This window comes from Pezoporus wallicus, unplaced genomic scaffold, assembly GCF_028554395.1.
Source record: "Pezoporus wallicus isolate ANWC-B61680 ecotype Strahan unplaced genomic scaffold, APGP_CSIRO_Pwel_v1 contig_7819, whole genome shotgun sequence".
NCBI classification, from domain to species: domain Eukaryota; kingdom Metazoa; phylum Chordata; class Aves; order Psittaciformes; family Psittacidae; genus Pezoporus; species Pezoporus wallicus.
Window position 1 is genome coordinate 578,159 of NW_026642241.1, and position 17,837 is coordinate 595,995.

Below are 17,837 nucleotides of genomic sequence, written 5' to 3' on the forward strand. Positions count from 1 at the left end.
ATCCGCTGCACAACATTCTCCAATGTAAATCACATTTATTTTGATAGTTCTTCCACTTACGATTCCCAAATCCCTTAAGAATCCTACCCATGCACTTGACAGAACACCTTGCAGAGGGCACAGCATCAGGGCTGTGCCTGGGCCATGATGCTCGTGCAATGACCCAACCTACCCCCAGCCTGAGGAACCATCGCTGCAGGGAAATGCAGGTGGTTGAGTCAAGACAGCAGCCCCAGAGTCCCTTCTGTCCCAGTTAGTAACTTGACATCAGGTACAGACTCAGAAGCTGAATGGCTCTTATAAGGTCAATGGCAGTGACTGTCCCCCCGTATTGGGCGCTGGTGAGGCTGTACCTCAAACCCAGTTTTGGTCCCCTCACTCCAAGAAAGACATTGAAGTGCTGGAGCAGAGGTACGCAGGGACATGGTTTAGTGGTGGACACAGCAGTGCTGCTGATGATCTGAACAGTCTTTTCCAACCTAAAGGATGCCGTGACTTTAAATTGCTGTATGCAAATCGTGATAATGGAAAGGCATTTATAAAATTCCAGTCAAATAGTCCATGAATATTGAAAAATCCTGAAGTGCCAAGTTAAATGACAATTTTCAAAACACACTAAGGAAATCCGATCGTAACAAACCAGTCCCATGAAATACCATATCTATCATCAACTTTTTAATTACCAATTGATCAACATGTAGACAGTGTAATAGCTTTCAGCTTTTAATTACTGAACTATCAAAATTCCAACCAAAAAAAGGAACCTCCAGAGATGAAACTGTAATGCTTGATTATTCATTGCTACATAATGAATGATTTGTTTTTAAACAAGATGTCAAGTTCCTCATGTAATCCATCTGGATGTGTGACTCCGCAGAGCTCACACTGCCCATACTAAGTACCAGGGTTCCTATTCTCCCAACCCCAGGAGAGGAGATTTTTTTTCTGCTTTTCCCCCCTTAAGGCAAAGCAGTCCTGGATTGAGGGGCTGCAAGGAAACAAACTGCCAAACCGTGCTCAAACACAGCCAAGCCGCTCCATCTCCCACCGAGGGGGCAGGCTTTGACTGCGAGGGAATGGATGCTCCTTCCAACTCATCTGTGCTCCGGAGGAGGCAGCTCTAAACCCAGGACCACATCCACCAGGCAGCGGGCAGGAAGCGCTGCTTCCCATTTCGCACATACAGCGCTGCTAAGACAAAACAGTGTGGGAGAACTGGGATGCAGCTCCAGGTTTTCCCGCCCAGCCCAAGCCACAGCGAGACACACAGGACTTTAAATGTTAGCATGGCATGGAAAAGCGCACTGGAGCAGGGAAGGACTTCATGCCCTACATCCAGCATCCCTAGCTAGGCAGCTAGGGACCGGCTGCATCTCCACCCACTGCCTTGCCAATTACAAACTCTGACAATTCCAGGCCATGGGAATTCCACGCTGCTGCACAGTCAGTCACGTCTATGCCTTCCCTCTGCACTGCACACAACCTGCTTCTCCTCCCCCTGTATTCTTTAACATCACAACCATTCCCACCTTACGTGACCTCAAAACGTCAAATTAGACCCCCCACATCTTTGCTTCCATTGGTGGAATGCTCAAGAAGCAAGGATTGCTGGAAACATAAAGTCCTGCCTTAAGGCTGCAGAGAGCCCTCTGCAATCCACACCCCTGGGGAGGATTTTGCCAAATCCCAGCTTTTTGCATTCGGAGAGATGTTTCCCAGAAATATTCCTTTGAAACTTAAGGGATGCAGGTAGGTCCGTAAAGCATCCTGCAGATTGATACTCTTCAACAACGGCAGCTCAGGCAGAGCAGTTAGGCAATTAAGAAGCTACCAGTAAATAATGCCTTAGGTGCTTCAACCCCAGTGACCCCAATCAACGTGACTCACCCCAAGCCCCCACGTACAACCTCACAGATGTTTCCTATATGCATCGTCCCAAATCACCCTACTCCAGAGTGGGATCTGCTCCCACAGAACACAGGAACCTTGTGGTTTTCCTCTGTTAGGGGCTCAGAACCCCAGCTGCACCGCACAACACCCGGCCACGCTTCCCCCATGTAATAAATTCCCCCACTCCAGCCACATCTCGGGCTTCATTTCCACATGGAAACCACAGGCTCGTCGCACGCGCTTCCCTCGGGAAGCTGCTGGTATGCAGAGCTTGTGCAGACTTTCACATAAGAAATTCAGTAATCAGTCCAGTAGCTGTAAGCACTTATGACAACAATATCTATCAACACTTACCATATTTACAACTAAATCATGTAAATACAAGTCAGCTCTCCCCTGCATGCTGATAATCCGGACAAACGAAGGCTGAAAAAAGCCACTCCAGGAGGAGACTGAGCATACAAAAGCACCTACAGCAAGGAACAAGAACCAGTGGTCCTCCGAAACTGCTGAAGGCAACAGGAAACCAGGGCTCCCTGCCGCGGTCCACAGCAGCCATAACCCAGGCACAAGAGCTCCTCAGAGCACAGCTTCTCTTCTGCAGGATCCATGTATTCCCCAGAACAAGGAGGACAAGTTGCTTCAATACCTATCCGGAGCACTCCGCTCTCCATCTGCCTTTGAATCCCTCATAAATCCCAGGAACCAATTTAAAATGAAAAGATACCAATTTCAGAGGCGCTTTTCACCCCCTAAGACATTCCGCTTTATTATGCTTATTAAAGTGACAAAAATTACTCTCTAGCTGGTTCATTCAAATGCAACTTCTCCAGAGGTTTAGCGAGCAATTTCCGAGACCTTCATAAAGGAAAAGTTATTCTGGGAGGAATCTCATTTTTTGCCACAACAAAAACACCACGTTATTAAAACCTCCACATTGGATGGGACTGCATCTTTTATGGACACGGATTTCTTAAAGACGCTTTATCTATGGCAAAGAGGAGCTGCTTTTCCAAAGCCTTCCCCAGTGAATTCAGTGACGTTCTGCAGTGCAACGATCATTCTTTGGGCAGTGAAACCCAGGAGAAGCAGGAACAATCCACACTCTTTCTCACCACCGTCCCCCTCGTCTGTGCACACCCACCCATGTCCCCATTAATTCCGGTGTGAAATCCTCTCATCCCTACGAGCGGCAGACGCCCACTCCATCAGGCAGTCTACTGGGCTCTCCAGAGGAAGAGCCAGATGCCCAGCCTTAAAATAGCTTACTAATCCTTATTTATTTACCATGGGATAATTCAAGCTACTCCCTGCATGAGGATGGGATTTATACACAACATTGGAGAGAGGATGGCAGAGCAAGGTACCTGCAACACAGTGAGCCCCAGCCCCTGTTATCACCCAGAGCAGCCCTGTCCATCACAGCAAACCAAGGCAGAGTCACATCAAATAGACTGGGGGCATGGTATACGGGTGGTGGGTTGTCAGTACAGCGGCGAGCCCATGAGGTGTTTGTCCTGGCAAAGAATGAAAGAAAAAGCCATTCTATAGCAAAGACCAAAATCTTACTTCAGGAGAGCTCTCACTAAAGGCACCCTGCCCCATCTCAGGCAGGAATGAGATCAACAGCGCTAGCCAACTTCAACATCCCTCCCGGAAAAGATGACAGCTTTAGCTGACAATCCACAGGCACCTTCCGGAGCTGCATTCTACATACATCACGTTGGGTTATCGTTTGAGATCCAGTTTACCAGAGAGCCTGGAGGGGACAGTCATCCTGTAACAGCGCATCTGAAATTCTCCGGAGTGATTTAAGAGCTCCACCACCGGTTTTGCTATAAACCCTCTGTTTACGAGGCTCTATATAGTCTTAGATAGCAATAAGGGATTTGCCTCCAAGCATTTTCTTCATTTCTTGCCTACAAGCTTCTCCCCCTTTTCCCTGAAGATGTCCAAAGGGAGCAGTGTTAATCTCCTCTCTATCCCGCTTTAATTTGTGCTCTTCCCGAGAGAAGACGCCACTGCACTGCACATGCCGCAGCAGCGATTCCTGCCAGTTATGGATTCGGGGAGAGTTGATTAAACGTGGACCTTTTGCTAAAGATTCTATGGAACGATTAAGAGCAGAAGACCTTTAAATCGAACAAGAAGCTGTTAATGTGGATGGAGCTCAAACACCTCGGCGTGGGAGTCCCTCTCAGGAGCTCTGCCTACCAGGTTAATGAGCAATGTCTCTGTCAGAGCCACCTGCAGACCAGAAGCTGAGCAACGAGGAGGGAAAACGGTCCTTAACTGCAATAATACGGCAGGAAAAGCGGCCACGTACAGTGACCCCACAGATACGGTCTCTTAACGACACAGCACAGGTCTTCATTTTGAGCAGCCTGTAAACTGCTGGAAAATGGAGGTCAGAAGCGAGAAGTGAAGTCACAAAGGAGAAATTGCACTCAGGTTTTACACACCGACGAGAATCGCCCATGCATACACACACACTCCAGCGGCGATCGCAGGCAAGAAGCAGGAGCACGTTCCATGGGTCCTGCCTCATCCCTACCAGGAGTCTGTGCAGGCATCGCAAGGGAGAGGAACCTGACCAACCAGGCTGGGATCTACCTTCCCCTTCACCCACCAGCAGGCACTGAGGACGGGCATCCTGTGCTGCAGCCTGAAAGTGAATATCACAGGGAACAGCGGCTGGATGAGCTGCTGTGGAAAACAGCACCCTCCACACATCCGCTCAACCCGAGCCCCCATCGGGCAGCACGTGCAAAGGAACCGTGCAGAGCTCCGCCGGGCTCTGTGCAGCACGGAATAAACCAGGGTGGCAAGAACACGACTGTGCCTGGGAGCTGGAGCCGCTGTGAGGCCGACCTAGATTCTGCCCGGCACCACCAGAGCGCTTCACGTGGCAAGCAGGGCTTCCAACTCCTGCTGTGCCCATCGCGAGCAAGCAGGCTGGCTCCCAACAGCGCTCCTGAGCCGCTGGACCAGGCTGACGCTCGCTCCGTGACAAGCACTCACGAGTCTGGGGTTTGTCAACCAGCTTTCAGCCAGCGCCGCAAAGCCCAGTCACCGGCAGCCAGTGATAACAAAGCCGGCGCTGCTCCGGATCTTGGCATCAAGCAACATCAAGTTCTCCAAAAGCCTTCCCTGAGTCAGGCAGGAAGAGCGATCCAGGCAGGAATGTCTTTAAAGAGGCACTCACACCTAAAGCAAGGCAGCAACACCTGCTTGTTAAATAGAACCCATGCGGCGCATGGCAGTGCCTCCCCTCGAGTCAGCTCAAAAGAGCAGCTTCCTTTACACAGAGCAGGCAAAGCAGGAGGGGCAGCCCTGCGGAGCCTCCCTGCTCCTGCTGAGCTGCTAATAGCATGACCTACCTCCACATCAGCCAAGGTGAATAATGGCATCAACAAGGCAAGTGGTAGGAGTACAGACACCTCAAGTCATGTTTTCAAGCAAAACAGCTTCAAATGCAAATCCACACCAAACCAGGCCACAGGTACAGCTCTCTAAATGCAAACATTTCAGGTCTTCATTGCAAAAAAGACAATCAGAATTATCTGCCCGACCTCATAGCCTGCCTCCACGGAGCAATACAGGGCTTGTGTTTGTCCTGTATGCTTGAGCAGCCTGGGCTTGTCCAACTGCATCACTGTCCTAACACTAACAAACCCCTCTCCTGAAACAACGATGCAAAAGACACCGTGAGCACCTTTCAGAGCAGTCCTGAGCACAACGGTCCCCCCCAGAAGCCAAAATTCCTCCCTGAGCACAAGGCATCTCACCACGGCATCCAGCATCGCTTTCTGCTTGAGGAGAACAAAGAAATGGGTACTTCCATTCTCCTACAAACCTCAGCCAAGTGAGCTAATCCACGCCAAATGCCTGAGCAAACACCACTGTGCAACCAAAGGCACTAAAGCTTCACAACCGTGTAGGGAGGTGGCTGTTCTAACACCACAGAGCAACCGCACAGGACTGGGGTGATGCCCAGGTGGGGTCTCCAGCCAGCATGGAGACAAGCCATGTGAAGAGGAGAAGTCTCTGCAGCCCAGCCATGAACCACAGCCAGCAGCTCTCCCTGCAGCCATACAGTCTCAACACCTTCAATGGACCAAAGGCAGCCGTTGCCCCAGAGCAATCCCATTCCATGCCGGGGCAGCAGGGAAGGGAACAGCTTTCAAGAAGCCCCGGTGCCTTCTCTAGGTCACCGAAGCATCAGCATCCCAGAGAAGCATTGCAGAGATAAAACACACAAGGTGAGAGCATGCTCCTTGCAAGCAGAGTTAAGGATGAGCATCCCACTGCTCAGATACAGAACAAGGGCTGGGAGGGCACAAGGCTCCTTCAGCTTTGAGCATTAGCCCGGAGGCTACACGTTAACGCTCAGCTGCCAAAGGAAGTTTTCTTCCTAGCCCAGTTTCAGCAGAGCCCTACTTTGCTGCAACCCCAGCTCCAGAGCTTAACATCCCTAATATTTAAGAGTGCTCTGTGAGGGAAGCTGCCAGGCAGCCTCATTTAAAAACAGAAAAGCGGCAACAAGCAGTTTCTCATGCTTGATCCGATTACTCTGATCTCTCTTTTGATGCTGCAGACTCAGACTCGTATTTCTATTACTGCACGGGGGGAGCAGGGGAATGTCACTGCGCTGCCTCATATTTCTTTCTTGCCTGTCACACTTTGGAGAAGGGATATGCACTGCAAAGGGCTAGAATGAAGTGGCTGCTCTTGGACCTCTCTTGCTGCAGCCTGCCAAGTCCCAGCTTGGTCTCATGCTCTCTGGGAGAAGCTCATGGGATGCACAGCATTACTGCTCTACCAAAAAGGAGTGCTTCCACATCAGCCTTTGAGGTATCTCAGGTCCAAGCTGTAGAGAGCCGAGGTGGTCTGGATGAGCACCGAAGCACAACTTTGTGAGGGGCATCCACCACTGCCAGAGCCCACCCAGAGACCCACCGCTGGCTTAGGGAACACAATCACATTTCCATTCTGCAAGCAGACCTTTGAAGAGATTATAAATCACAGTCAAGCACTTACTAATGCTGCTAAAAAAGGACACAACGAGACCAGAGATTCATGTGCTGCTGTAACCTGAACCCAGGGCTTTATATACCCAACACTTGTCAAGCCCAAGGACAACTTTTGGAGGCGATGCCGTCCCTGCAGGCATCCTTGGCTCCCACAGCTTCGCTCACATTCCCCTGCTCCTCGTCGTCCCCCATTGCTCCCACTGCTTAGCCAAGGACCCCTGAGAACATCACACAAGTGCCACCGTTCTGCCCTCCTAGTGAAGGAGCGAGCCAGCAACGTCTGTGCTCAGGGCAAGCTGCACAGCCGGCCCTGGCAGAGGCAGTGAGGTTCCAACAAAACCATTGCCCACCGTCAGACATAGCCCTGGGTTTGAGAAAGTGCCCACTGTCACGCACTGCTAAGAGCCCATTTTCTCTTCAGTATTTAGAGGTGAAAACACCAACTCAAACCCATCAAAAACCTGCCAGAACACAGCAGCTATCACATGCGACCATTGCCAAGTGGACAACACCGAGAAGGTGCCAGCCATTCCAGGGACAAAACCCAGCCCAAAGATCAAAACGAAAGAGATGTCTCAGTTAAGCCACAGCCTGCAAAAGTTCTGTTTCTGAGTAGAGATATGCTTAAGCATCACTTTGATCCTTTATACTGGCATCTTAATGGGGACTCAAGTCTCCTGATAAGAATCACCTTGAGAGTTCAGTACAGTCAGAATGTTTTTAATACCCAAGTTCTTAAACCTCAGATCACAACAGATTAAAACCAACCCATAGGTGAAACCAGCACACTGGTCCAGCCCCACCAAGCAATGTCACTGATTGAAAATAACTAGGTGTGCAGGCCAAGGAAAGTTCTTAAATAGAACAAGAAAGCCACTGACCACATGCAGCGAGGTGGGGGGGCTCCCTAAGCACCTAATCCAGTGCCACAAGACTTAAGGCAAGAACCTGATGTGCCACAGGGCAGCAAAACCGACAAGTTCAACAGGCAGCAAATACACCAGGGAGGAGGAGAACTGTTATTATAGGGAAAAAAGCCGAGAGAAACCAGGGTCCTTGCAGGAGCTTGCCTGACCCACACCCCTCCAGCTGGGGCTCCTCCTGCCCTTGCAGATTAGAAGCTGCAGTATCTAAATGCAGCCAGTGGCTTGGCCACAAACGCCAGCTCGTCTCGGCACGGCCACCGTGCACCACCACGCGCCCCAATCAACGGCTTGGGTTCAAGTACCAGAGCTTTGACTGAAGCCTCGTGGCATTCCCCTTCACAAAGACCAGCCACAGGGGCAAACATCCCCTATCCCAGCAGCACGCTCCCTCGACGCCGGGCACGCCGCAGCATCCCACCCCACACTGGCCAACCTTCAAAGTGTTCTGTGGTGGGGCTCCCCATTCACCACAGCAGCAGCTGCGAGCTCAGCACGCAATTACAGCCCAGCAAAGCAGCTGATCTGAGCAGCCTAAACACGAACACACCACCAGTAATTACACCATCCCACCTCGGGTCTCTCCCCCATTGCCCGTCTCCAAGCAGAGCCTCTTTATTTAGCGCTGGTGGGTTTGCACCACAGGGAACAGCACACGATGCTCCCCACAGAAGCAGACACGACTCTCAGTTTGTGTTGGGCTGGTTTTTACCACGTAGCATCCAGTTTCTCAGCAGAGATACCGGCTGCGTGTCCAGCTTTGCCTGTGCTCTTCAACCACTGCATAAGTATTTACTTACTGGCCGAATTCCAGCTCCAGTGAATGCTGCAGGCTTCCCGCCCGCGCCATGCTCACAGCCCCTGGAGCCTGCTAAAATCCCATCTCCCTGCACCACAGAACGCTGCTTAACTTTGGATACAGAAGGGAGCCCCTGCATTCCAGACAGAAGTACTGCCAGGTGCTGCCGGAAACCACAAGAGGAACAGGTTGGCAAAACCCCTTTGAGAAGTGTGACAATAATCCCTGGGAAAACAGGCATTACACAGAAGCATCCAGAAAAATCTGCTTATGTGCAGTATGAGAAAGGTTTTTTTTTTAGCAAACGCATCCTTGGGAGCATTTAATGGTCCATTTAAACAGAGGGCACATCCAGGCTGAACGAAATGTTTCATTCCGATGGCCTCGGGGAGATGCAGGGTTAAAGACCTGACCCATTTTCAGTCTAGCAATAGGGCAGAGACCACGGCCAACTGAAGGCACCCACCTTTAGTCCCAGCCTGGCCGGAGGACAGCATGCCAAGCCACCGGGGTGACGGAGCCAGAGCTGTTTGGTTACGAACCCGCCTGTATTTACACACTGGGAAAGGCAAACAAAGAGAACAGCAAGCAGCCGCTGATAAACCCGGGGTCCCTGAGGAGCTCAGCTCTTCCTGGCCCCCCGCACAGAGCCCCCTCTGCCAGACACACAGCAGAGGAACAGCCCACAGTCAGCAAGCATCGAGGGCGGCCACCGAGCCAAAAGGGCTGGCAACCACCCCGGCTCCGTGCAGAGCTGTCTCCCAGTCATCCCGTCCCCGGGAGCCTCCTTGGCAGTGGTTTCCCAGCCAGATTGTCACGCTCATAAACCTGAGCTCAACTACCTACATGCAAGACAAATGAGTCCAAGCTGCAACCCAGATGGATCCCTGTATTCACCAGCCCCTGCCTCGCTGCGCTCCTTCGGCGCTGCGGTGCAGGCAGAACGCAGCCGTGTGTGTCAACACCGGAGCTCGGCACGCCAGGAACCGGGCACACAAAGGAAACTGCTCTGTGTTTCAAAGGAGCCTGGCAGGACACAGCTGCAGCAGGAGCCCTCCCTGCCTCCAAGGGGGTCCTAGTCCGGGCACAGGGCTGGGGTGATGTCGGTGGATGCAGAGCCTGTGCCATGGCTGGGCTGCAGCACGGTGCCGGTGCCGCCTCCCAACGCCTCCCGTGGCCTTGGCTGAGAAGTTGTTGTTTCTGGAGTGCCTGCGCTGCTGCTCCGCACCATCAGGAGGATGCTGCGTTCCACCCGCCTCTCCGTAGTAGCTGAAATCGCTCCTCAGCCCTCTCCCTCCTTTGCAGAAGCGTTGTGAAGTTTAATTAACTGTAAAGCACGGAGACCAGATAGAAAAGCGCCATGAAAAGGCAGAGATCCACGCTGAGTTACCGGCTTAGCTTAAGCTGAGTCCAAGCGCTGCCTGTTGCCATTGGCAGCGAACACGGGTGGCAAAGCCACCATGACCCGCTCCGGACCTCGCGGTGGTGATCCGGCATTAGCACTGTTGTGCCTCAGGTAGAGCCCATACAGGAGACGCAGTGACAGCGCTGCAATCAGCGCCAGGCGTGACTGCCACAGCGCTCATTTTGTCTTCCGAGCCCACCAGAGCTCACAAATCACAGCTTTGAAACGGGGGGATTAAAAACAACAACACGACGTCGAGCTCCTCGGCGCAAAGGCAGCTCTGTCTGCACGGCGGTAAAGCAGGAGCTCCAGGATTTTATCCTGTGATCCACAGCGGAGCACCACGAGCACAGGAGAGGCATCTTCCCCTGGGAGCATCACGATCCCAATTCACCACTGAAAAAGCCCGGGCACAGTCGGGCGCAGCCATCTGCAGTGGTGTCCAGCCCTGCTTTTGTTCCTCTCAAGCTGCCGCGCTGCTCCGTGCCGTGCTGCCGTGCCGTTAGCTAGGTGGCCGTTGCAGGCACCAGCCCGGAGTTAAAACTGCTCTTAGGAAAGGATTCGGAATGGGAGGCGAGGCATTAATAGGGTCAGGCAGCAAAACAAAGCACGGAGGTGGCTGTCTTGCAACAGGGCTTTTGTTTTTATTGGGGCATCTCGCAGCAGCAGGTCTCCAGGTCGAGCCCGTGGGAAACTGAAGACACATCGAGCTAAAGCAAAGGCAACTTCCCCAGAAAGCACCTTGCCACCAAATATCTCCCTGGAAAACTAGGAGGAGAACACAGCAACTACGTAAACATCTGGGCGTCTGCCGCTAGGTGCCAGCGAGCTGCACCGAAGCGATTCGAGCGCTTCCCCGCGCGGTGGAAGGAGCTGATCCCGATGGCTGGTGTCCATCCATCCATCCATCGCTCCTGGTTGCCCTGCACGGGAGCTCCGGGCTGCGGAACGGCCGGATTCAGAGAACAGAGCCACCCTTCAGCACTTCCGAGACCACGGAAGGAGTCGCTTCCATCATCGGAGCCAGTCTTGGGCAGAAGCCCCGGCTGGAGGATGCGGATCTCCCGCAGAGAGGGAACGGGATAAGAACGACACCGGCTTTATCCCACCTCCCCCGCCCCAATCCCACCAGACAGGCCAGCGGGGAAGCCCGGGAGAGCGCGTACGACACGGCTGTGAATAAAGCTCTTTGTTCGGCCAAGCTGCCTGCTCCTTTATCCCCCCTTCTCCCATTAGCGAACTGCTGCAGCCCACTCAATGGCCCTCTTGTTCCTTCCCCTGCGTCCCGGGCAAACGATGCCCGGTGCTCCGGCCGCGGGAGGCACTGAAGGGAGCCTTGTGCCTCCCCAGGGACACGCTGCCCATGTAAAGTGCCGCGAAGGGGGGGACGCTGCCACCGGAGCCTCGGCCACGAGCCCAGGTCCCTCCTGCGGCTCAGCGCCACCGGCCGGGAGCGGGGGCACTCGGCGGCCGCGGAGGGTCCGGGGCGCGCTCCCCAGGACCTCACGGGCTGGGGGAGCCCGACCCGGGGAGCGCCGTTCGCGGCGTTCGCTTCACGCCCGCTTCGCCCGAACCCTCCGAGCGGGGCGGTCGCCGCCGGGGCTCCGGGGAGGGCGGCGCCGGCGCTGCCGGGCGAGGGAAGGAAGGCGGGAGGGACGGGGAAGCGCCCCGCGAGTTGCGCTCAGATTCCAACAGGTTCCGCGCCGCGCGGCGCGGCCGCTCCCGACCCCCCCCACCCCGCGCACCGAGGGGACGCGCACCGTAATTAGCGCTTAATTGCGAGGCCGCCCGACGAGCCGAGGGGCGGCGGGAGAAGCCGCTTCCATGGCAACCGTCCGCCCGCGCCGCCCCGACACGCGCGGGTGAGCGGCCGCCGACCCCGGGGCCCGCGCCGGGGCTCGGCCCGGAGGCAGCGGCGCGGCCAGCGCGGACCGAGCGGTTCCTGAGCGCGCCCCGCGCCCGCCCCGCTCCCTCCCCGCAGGCCCCGCGGTGCCCCCCGGGCCGGGCCGTACCTGTGCGGATGAGGGCGGCGGCGGCGGCGAGGAGCAGCAGCAACAGCGGCGGCGGCGGCAGCAGCAGGAGGGGGAGGCCGGGCGCGGGGCCCGCGGCGCTGCGCTGGGCGCGACCCGCCATGTCCGGCACCGGCTCCGCTCTGCCCGCGCGCCGGCACCGCCGACCGCGCGACACCGTAATGAGATGCGTGCGCGTCAGCGCGGGGCGGGACCGCGGCGGGCCACGCCCCCCCTGCACCCACCGCCCCCCCCCCCCCCTCCCGCCCTGCGCGCCAGGGGCCGGGGGCAAAGTGCGGCGCTGGGAGCGGGGCGCGCCGGGATGCGGGAGGCGCTGGGAGCCCCGGAGCGGGAGGGAGCCGGTGCCCCGCGAACGGCGCCACAAACAATGGAACCCGCACCTGAACAAACCCCCACGGTCCCTGCGCTCCGCCACCTATCGCGACTCCCGCCGACAGGGACAGAGGCGGCGGGGCTGCGCGAGCACCCGCCCGGAGCCCTCCTCCCTACACACACCCCGCAATCTCGTCCCGGTCCCGCCGCTGTCCTTGGCTCCCCCCCCGAGCATCCCGGGCCGCTGGAGGCGGTGTTGAGCCTTCCCCGGCTCCGGGGGAGCCCGGACACCCCCCGGCGGAGGGCACCGGCAGCGGCGGCGGGGGCTGAGCAGCGGCCGCGTGAAACTGCGGCTTTCTGCGGGGTTTTCATCCTGAAACCGAGGGGATGGGCAGCAAACCACCAACGTACCGACCATGCACTGATCAGTGCAGACCGGAGCACCCGCTCCGTGCCCGTCCGCCATGCCGGGAGGGACCAGGTCCTCCCACAACCTACGACACCCAGAATACCAAGGCCTCCACCAGCAGCATGAGTGGGGGAAAGCAGAGGATGCCACCGTTGCCACCGCTGCTCATTAGGCTCGGAGGCAGCGAGATGTCAGCTTGACTTTGTCACCCAAAGGCAGGAACCACCGGGGGCGAGCACTGAGTCACAGCGTGGGGTTGGGAAGAGCTTTCACACACCGGAGCATGAAACCACGCTGGTTTCATGGCACCAGAGCCTGAGAAAATGCCAAACGCAGCTCTGGGGCTCGGCTCGGAGCATCCCCACTCACCAGTGACCCTCACCACTGCAACACAGAGCCTCTCGCGTGCTGGAAAGCCTTCCTGCTCCATAGCCATGCCCAGCAACTCTCCATCCCACTCAATGAGTGCCATGAGAGCAGAGTTTCAGGTCACCATAATCAACCACAACCCCATAACTGAGCCAGATGCATCCCCCAGTATGGGATAAAGCACTTCCCTTGGCCTGGGACACCAAAGCCCTCTCTCCAGCAGGACCTGAGCCCAACACGGGCTGGCTGAGAAGCTCTGTTTTCCTTCGCAGCATCAGGCACCCACTATCCTGCTTCTCCCCCGATTCCCTGGGTCAACCCCTTCTGCGCAGCACCGCACAACACAGCCCACTGCGGCTCAGCCATCAGCCGACAGGCAACCTGCATTAACTAAAAAGGTTTATAATAATTTAAGTATTCATAGGGCGCAGAACAATAAGTAGTAGGAAATACAATTTGCATAATAAATATCAATATCACAACAGCTAAAACAAACCATGACAAATTATCTGCTGCTAAATGGCCGGGAGATTAGAGAATGTAAATTGCAAATCCTGAACTCTAGGAAATGACTTCTCTAACCTCCCCCGTCTCGTTCAGCAGACAGAAAGGGACTCGAGATGCACTGAAGCTGGCCGTGTTCCTGCTGGAAACGTCTTCCTGCTTTCCATTATGCATCGACTTTAATACCAAGAGGAAAACGATTTCCTCTGTCCTGAAAGCTTAGCCCTGGATTATTTGTCACAGAGTGTTCAGCGGTTGCTAAGTGGAAGTGGGTGCTGAGTGGAAGCTGTGGTACAGCAAGTGGCCGTGTCCCAGGACAGCAGCTGGCACGGGAGCGCTGGTGGGAACGGGGGGCCACAGAAGGGTTGTGACCTGACCATGAACGTAGTAGGCAGCTTGGGGTGAGGTGGCACATCCCACTGACAAACAGCCACCCGTTGCTGTGGCTCACTCCAAGACATCTCCCAAGGGATGCTGACAGGGGTGCGGGATGCTGGGAAGCTGCTCCAGCAAGCCACAGTCCTCGGAAAACCCAACCATCACTACCTGGGGCAAGGAGCCAGTGATGGAGCAGTGCCCAGGACCATGCTCCAGCCTCAGTACCACTGGCGTGGTGGGATGCGGTGACACAGCTCCATGTAACAGCATGAAGGCAGCGTGTTCAGGGGTGCCCATGGGACAGACCATGTTCCTCACCCACTTTGCAGAGGCTGTGAGAGCAGGAGCTTCTCCCTGAGCTCCCTGTGCCACTTGCAAAGATCCTTCACATGTGCCATTCCAGCTTCCCCAGCCGCCAGTGAGCGCATCTCAGAGACCAGATGGTGGGTTTGCATTTTAGAGCCGATAATCAATTGTTAATTCAGCATTCAAATCAGGAGCAAAGATGAACTTAAAAAATGAACTTAGCTATGAGAACTCCAAAGTGTGGCACTGCCAGAGGCAGAGCTGAGCCCCTCTCAGACAGATTTAAATGCACCTGGAGCTCCTCCTTCCTGGACCGCACGTTTCGATGTGCCTGCAATGATGTTTGGCAACAGAAGCCATAGGTGTGTGGATGAGCTGTGGCTGCTGATAATGCTCCCAGCCAGAGACTGAACCAGTCCCAGCACAAACTGGCATCAGTCCTGCTGCCACCACCCTGGGAATGGCATCAGAGGACACAGCATCACCCAGCTGGTGCCTGATTTTAAGCAACTGACATCAATTAGATCCTCTGCAGAAGCTGCAGCAGGAGTCTGTTTTAGATAGGTTTACAAAGCCAATGATCAATTACCTTGTCTTAATCTCATGAAAGGGAACCAACAGTACTCAGTGGCCACTGTGGCCTTCCACCAAGTCCCCTGCCTTTGCCATTCCTTCCTACATCAACCAAGGAGGGAAAAAGAACCCGCACAGCAGCATCTCCCTTCTGCAGGTACCATGGGACTCGCCATTCTTCAGCAGCTCTTTGAGCCTCAGATTAAAGGTGCTATAGAGACTGCGACCAAAAAGATTCCTCCAGGAATGGCAGTGTTTGTTCCTGCTACGTATTCTGTCAAGAGGAATGAAACAGTTGTCGATCTTGGGGAAAGAGCCGGCTCTGAGATATCCAAAGAGCTGCACGCAAGTTTAGCCACACAATTCACATGAAAGGCAGCGTGGGGCTAAATCCTGTGTAACTCGGAGAATGCAGGAGTTTGCAAAAGGAACCCAGAGAAGGAATAATCAAGTTACAGCACTCAGGATTTAACGGCTCGCCTGACAGGCATCCAGCACTTCCCTGGTGGGCCGCGCTGCTCAATGGAGCCTTGGAGCAGCTCCTTGTACCTGTCCCCAGCCTGGGAACCCGGCATGGCTGCTTCAAAGAGCAGGCAGAACCTCAAAGCCCAATTTCCCTTTCTCCACGTACTGTGACAAAGTCGCCTCTCGCTACGCTCCCCCCCCCCCATAAATTTGGGGCTTTAGTTACAGTACAAATAGCTCCCGATAGATTCCATTCCTCTGCCTCCCACTGTGATGAACAACAAATTTGTTCAGCATTTTAAAAGGCATAAAACGGATGCTGAAGCATCAAACACAGCTCACTGTCACCGAGGGAGGAGGGGATGTTGTGTCATCCAGCCCATCAGCGCTAGCATCTCTGCCTGCTCAGAGCCCACATCCTCCTGCACTGGAGCTGGGACACTGGAGCCCCATGCTCAGCATAGGTTTTGGGCTGTGTCCGATTGTCTGGCCCTCGCCACGCACACAGGGACCCAGAAGCATCAGGCTTTGGATTGGTCTGGAAGAGATGGCATGTTTCAAAGTGATTCTGGAAAACAGCAGTGCTAAAACAATAGACGAACGCAATGCATACATGACTGTAATTCCCATGGGACGAGCACCGCGGGCACGCCACGGCACAGCCATACTCACCGGGCACAGTAATGTGGTCACTGTAAGGTGTGGGTGCTGGCACCCACCACAAGGACAGTGTTTTCCTTTATAATGTACAAAGTTTTTCCCAACACCCACTGCGTATTTGCATTTGCTTTGTCTCCCCTGCACACGGAGTGGGGGGAGCTGGCTTTAGATTTCCATTTTTGTTTCTGAAGCTAAAAGATTAAATTTAATTATTTTGAAGCCACAAGTGTGACAATAAGACAAAAAAGTCTTTTGATTTTGGAGAAACCCTATTGAGGATCGGAGGGGCTGTCATCAGTGCAGCATCAGTCTTCATTATCTGATCCTGTTTTCAATTGGCAGAGCTTTACAGAGAACACCGCTCTTTCAACCAAATGATAAAGGGTGTTTGAAATAAACAGAGAGAGTCCCCAGCCAGTGAATACCTTCGATTGCTGCGCACTGTGACTTAATGCTAACTCCTGTGAACTCCAGCTTTTCATCTTTTAATAAAGAGCCGTGCAGACGGGAGGTTTTGCTCGCCTCAAACCTTTGTTTAAAAAAAACAGCCAAAAAAAACCCCAACCCAACCCCCCCCAAGGAACAACAAGAGCTAAAAGTGAAAAAGTCCTCTCTGAGCAAAGCCTCTGTGTGTATTTATTCAACAGGGTCCAAAAAAAGCATTGCCGTGCCACCAGCAGACCCCTGCCAGGGCAAACATAGGCCAAGAACCCCTCTGCACCGCTGCAATGCAACCCCAGACCTCCCTCGCACTGACCACCTCGAGCCTGCCTGCCCATTGAGACCCAGCCCCGCTGGCACCACACACATCGCTCGGCAACGCGGGTGCATTAGTGCCCCGTCACATGCATGCACAAAACAGCGATGGGTTCTCCATCATCTCCAATAATTCCAAGCACAAAGGTTAAGCTCCCATGTCTGCTGAAATATTTTCAGATGGTTTTAAAGAAACCAGATCATTCCCTAGCGTGAGGAGAAAGCAAGACAAACCTCGCCAGCCTGGCTCCCCTGCCAGTCTAACCTTTTTACTGCTGGATAATGAGGAATACGCTATAATTTAGGATGGGGGGGTACTTATTTTTTTGGAAGCATAGATCTAATTGAGAAAGGAGAGGGACAAATCATTTCATAGTCTTGCATCATCTTTCCTGCAGATGAGTCTCTAATGCACCCGTGCCATAAAACTCGGGAACTGTGCCCTCTGCGTGTTGTTGTGACAAATTTCAAATCAAGAGGGTGCTTGAGTTGGATTTATTACAATTGGAAGACAAGAAATTGTACTCTTTATGAGCCAATGACACAGAGCCTTATAATAAGCGAATGAAGTATCATTTGAAACGTAAAGCAAATTAGATTACCGGGGTCAAACCCTTCTACAGAGACATCCTGTCTTCTGAGCGCCTCTCACGCTTGACATCCTCTTTTCAGGCTTCGCATTAGCATTTAAGTGTGTTTTAAATGTGTTTAATATTCTTATAGGAGAAAAGTGCCTGCAGGAGTCCAGACATGGAGACCACGGCGAGGGGGGGACACACAAGCCACCAAAACACGCGCCAGGGAACTGCAGCCCTGCTTGTAGGGAAGCTCCCGTGCTGCTCCAGACGGGCACTGCAGCCAGTGCTGGGGGCTTGGCTTGCTTGTTACCCTACAGGAGACGCTGGGAAGAAAAAAGCCTTTTTGATCCCATCGAAAGCAGTCTCTCCCCACCACAAGCTGCCTGGTGGGTGTTGCCTGCCCCACCTGCATTCCCCAAACCCTGCATGGACCCGACACAGCGACGC

General features: G+C 54.2%; 1 protein-coding gene across 9 annotated transcripts in view; it reads right to left on the reverse strand.

Annotated features, from left to right (window-relative positions):
* The window catches only part of CADM1 (cell adhesion molecule 1), a 138,688-nt gene that overhangs the window by 111,419 nt on the left and 9,432 nt on the right, over positions 1 to 17,837 (reverse strand). For 4 of the 9 annotated variants that reach the window (XM_057428291.1, XM_057428286.1, XM_057428287.1 and 1 more), the window contains exon 1: positions 12,063 to 12,220. The exons of 1 other annotated variant lie outside the window; for it this stretch is intronic. In XM_057428291.1, coding sequence (XP_057284274.1) covers positions 12,063 to 12,183 — 121 coding nt within the window. In that variant the 5' untranslated portion in view covers positions 12,184 to 12,220. Of the gene's footprint in view, positions 1 to 12,062; positions 12,221 to 17,837 lie in introns of those variants that run through there. 4 more of the 9 variants (XM_057428294.1, XM_057428293.1, XM_057428292.1 and 1 more) reach the window with 1 other exon arrangement.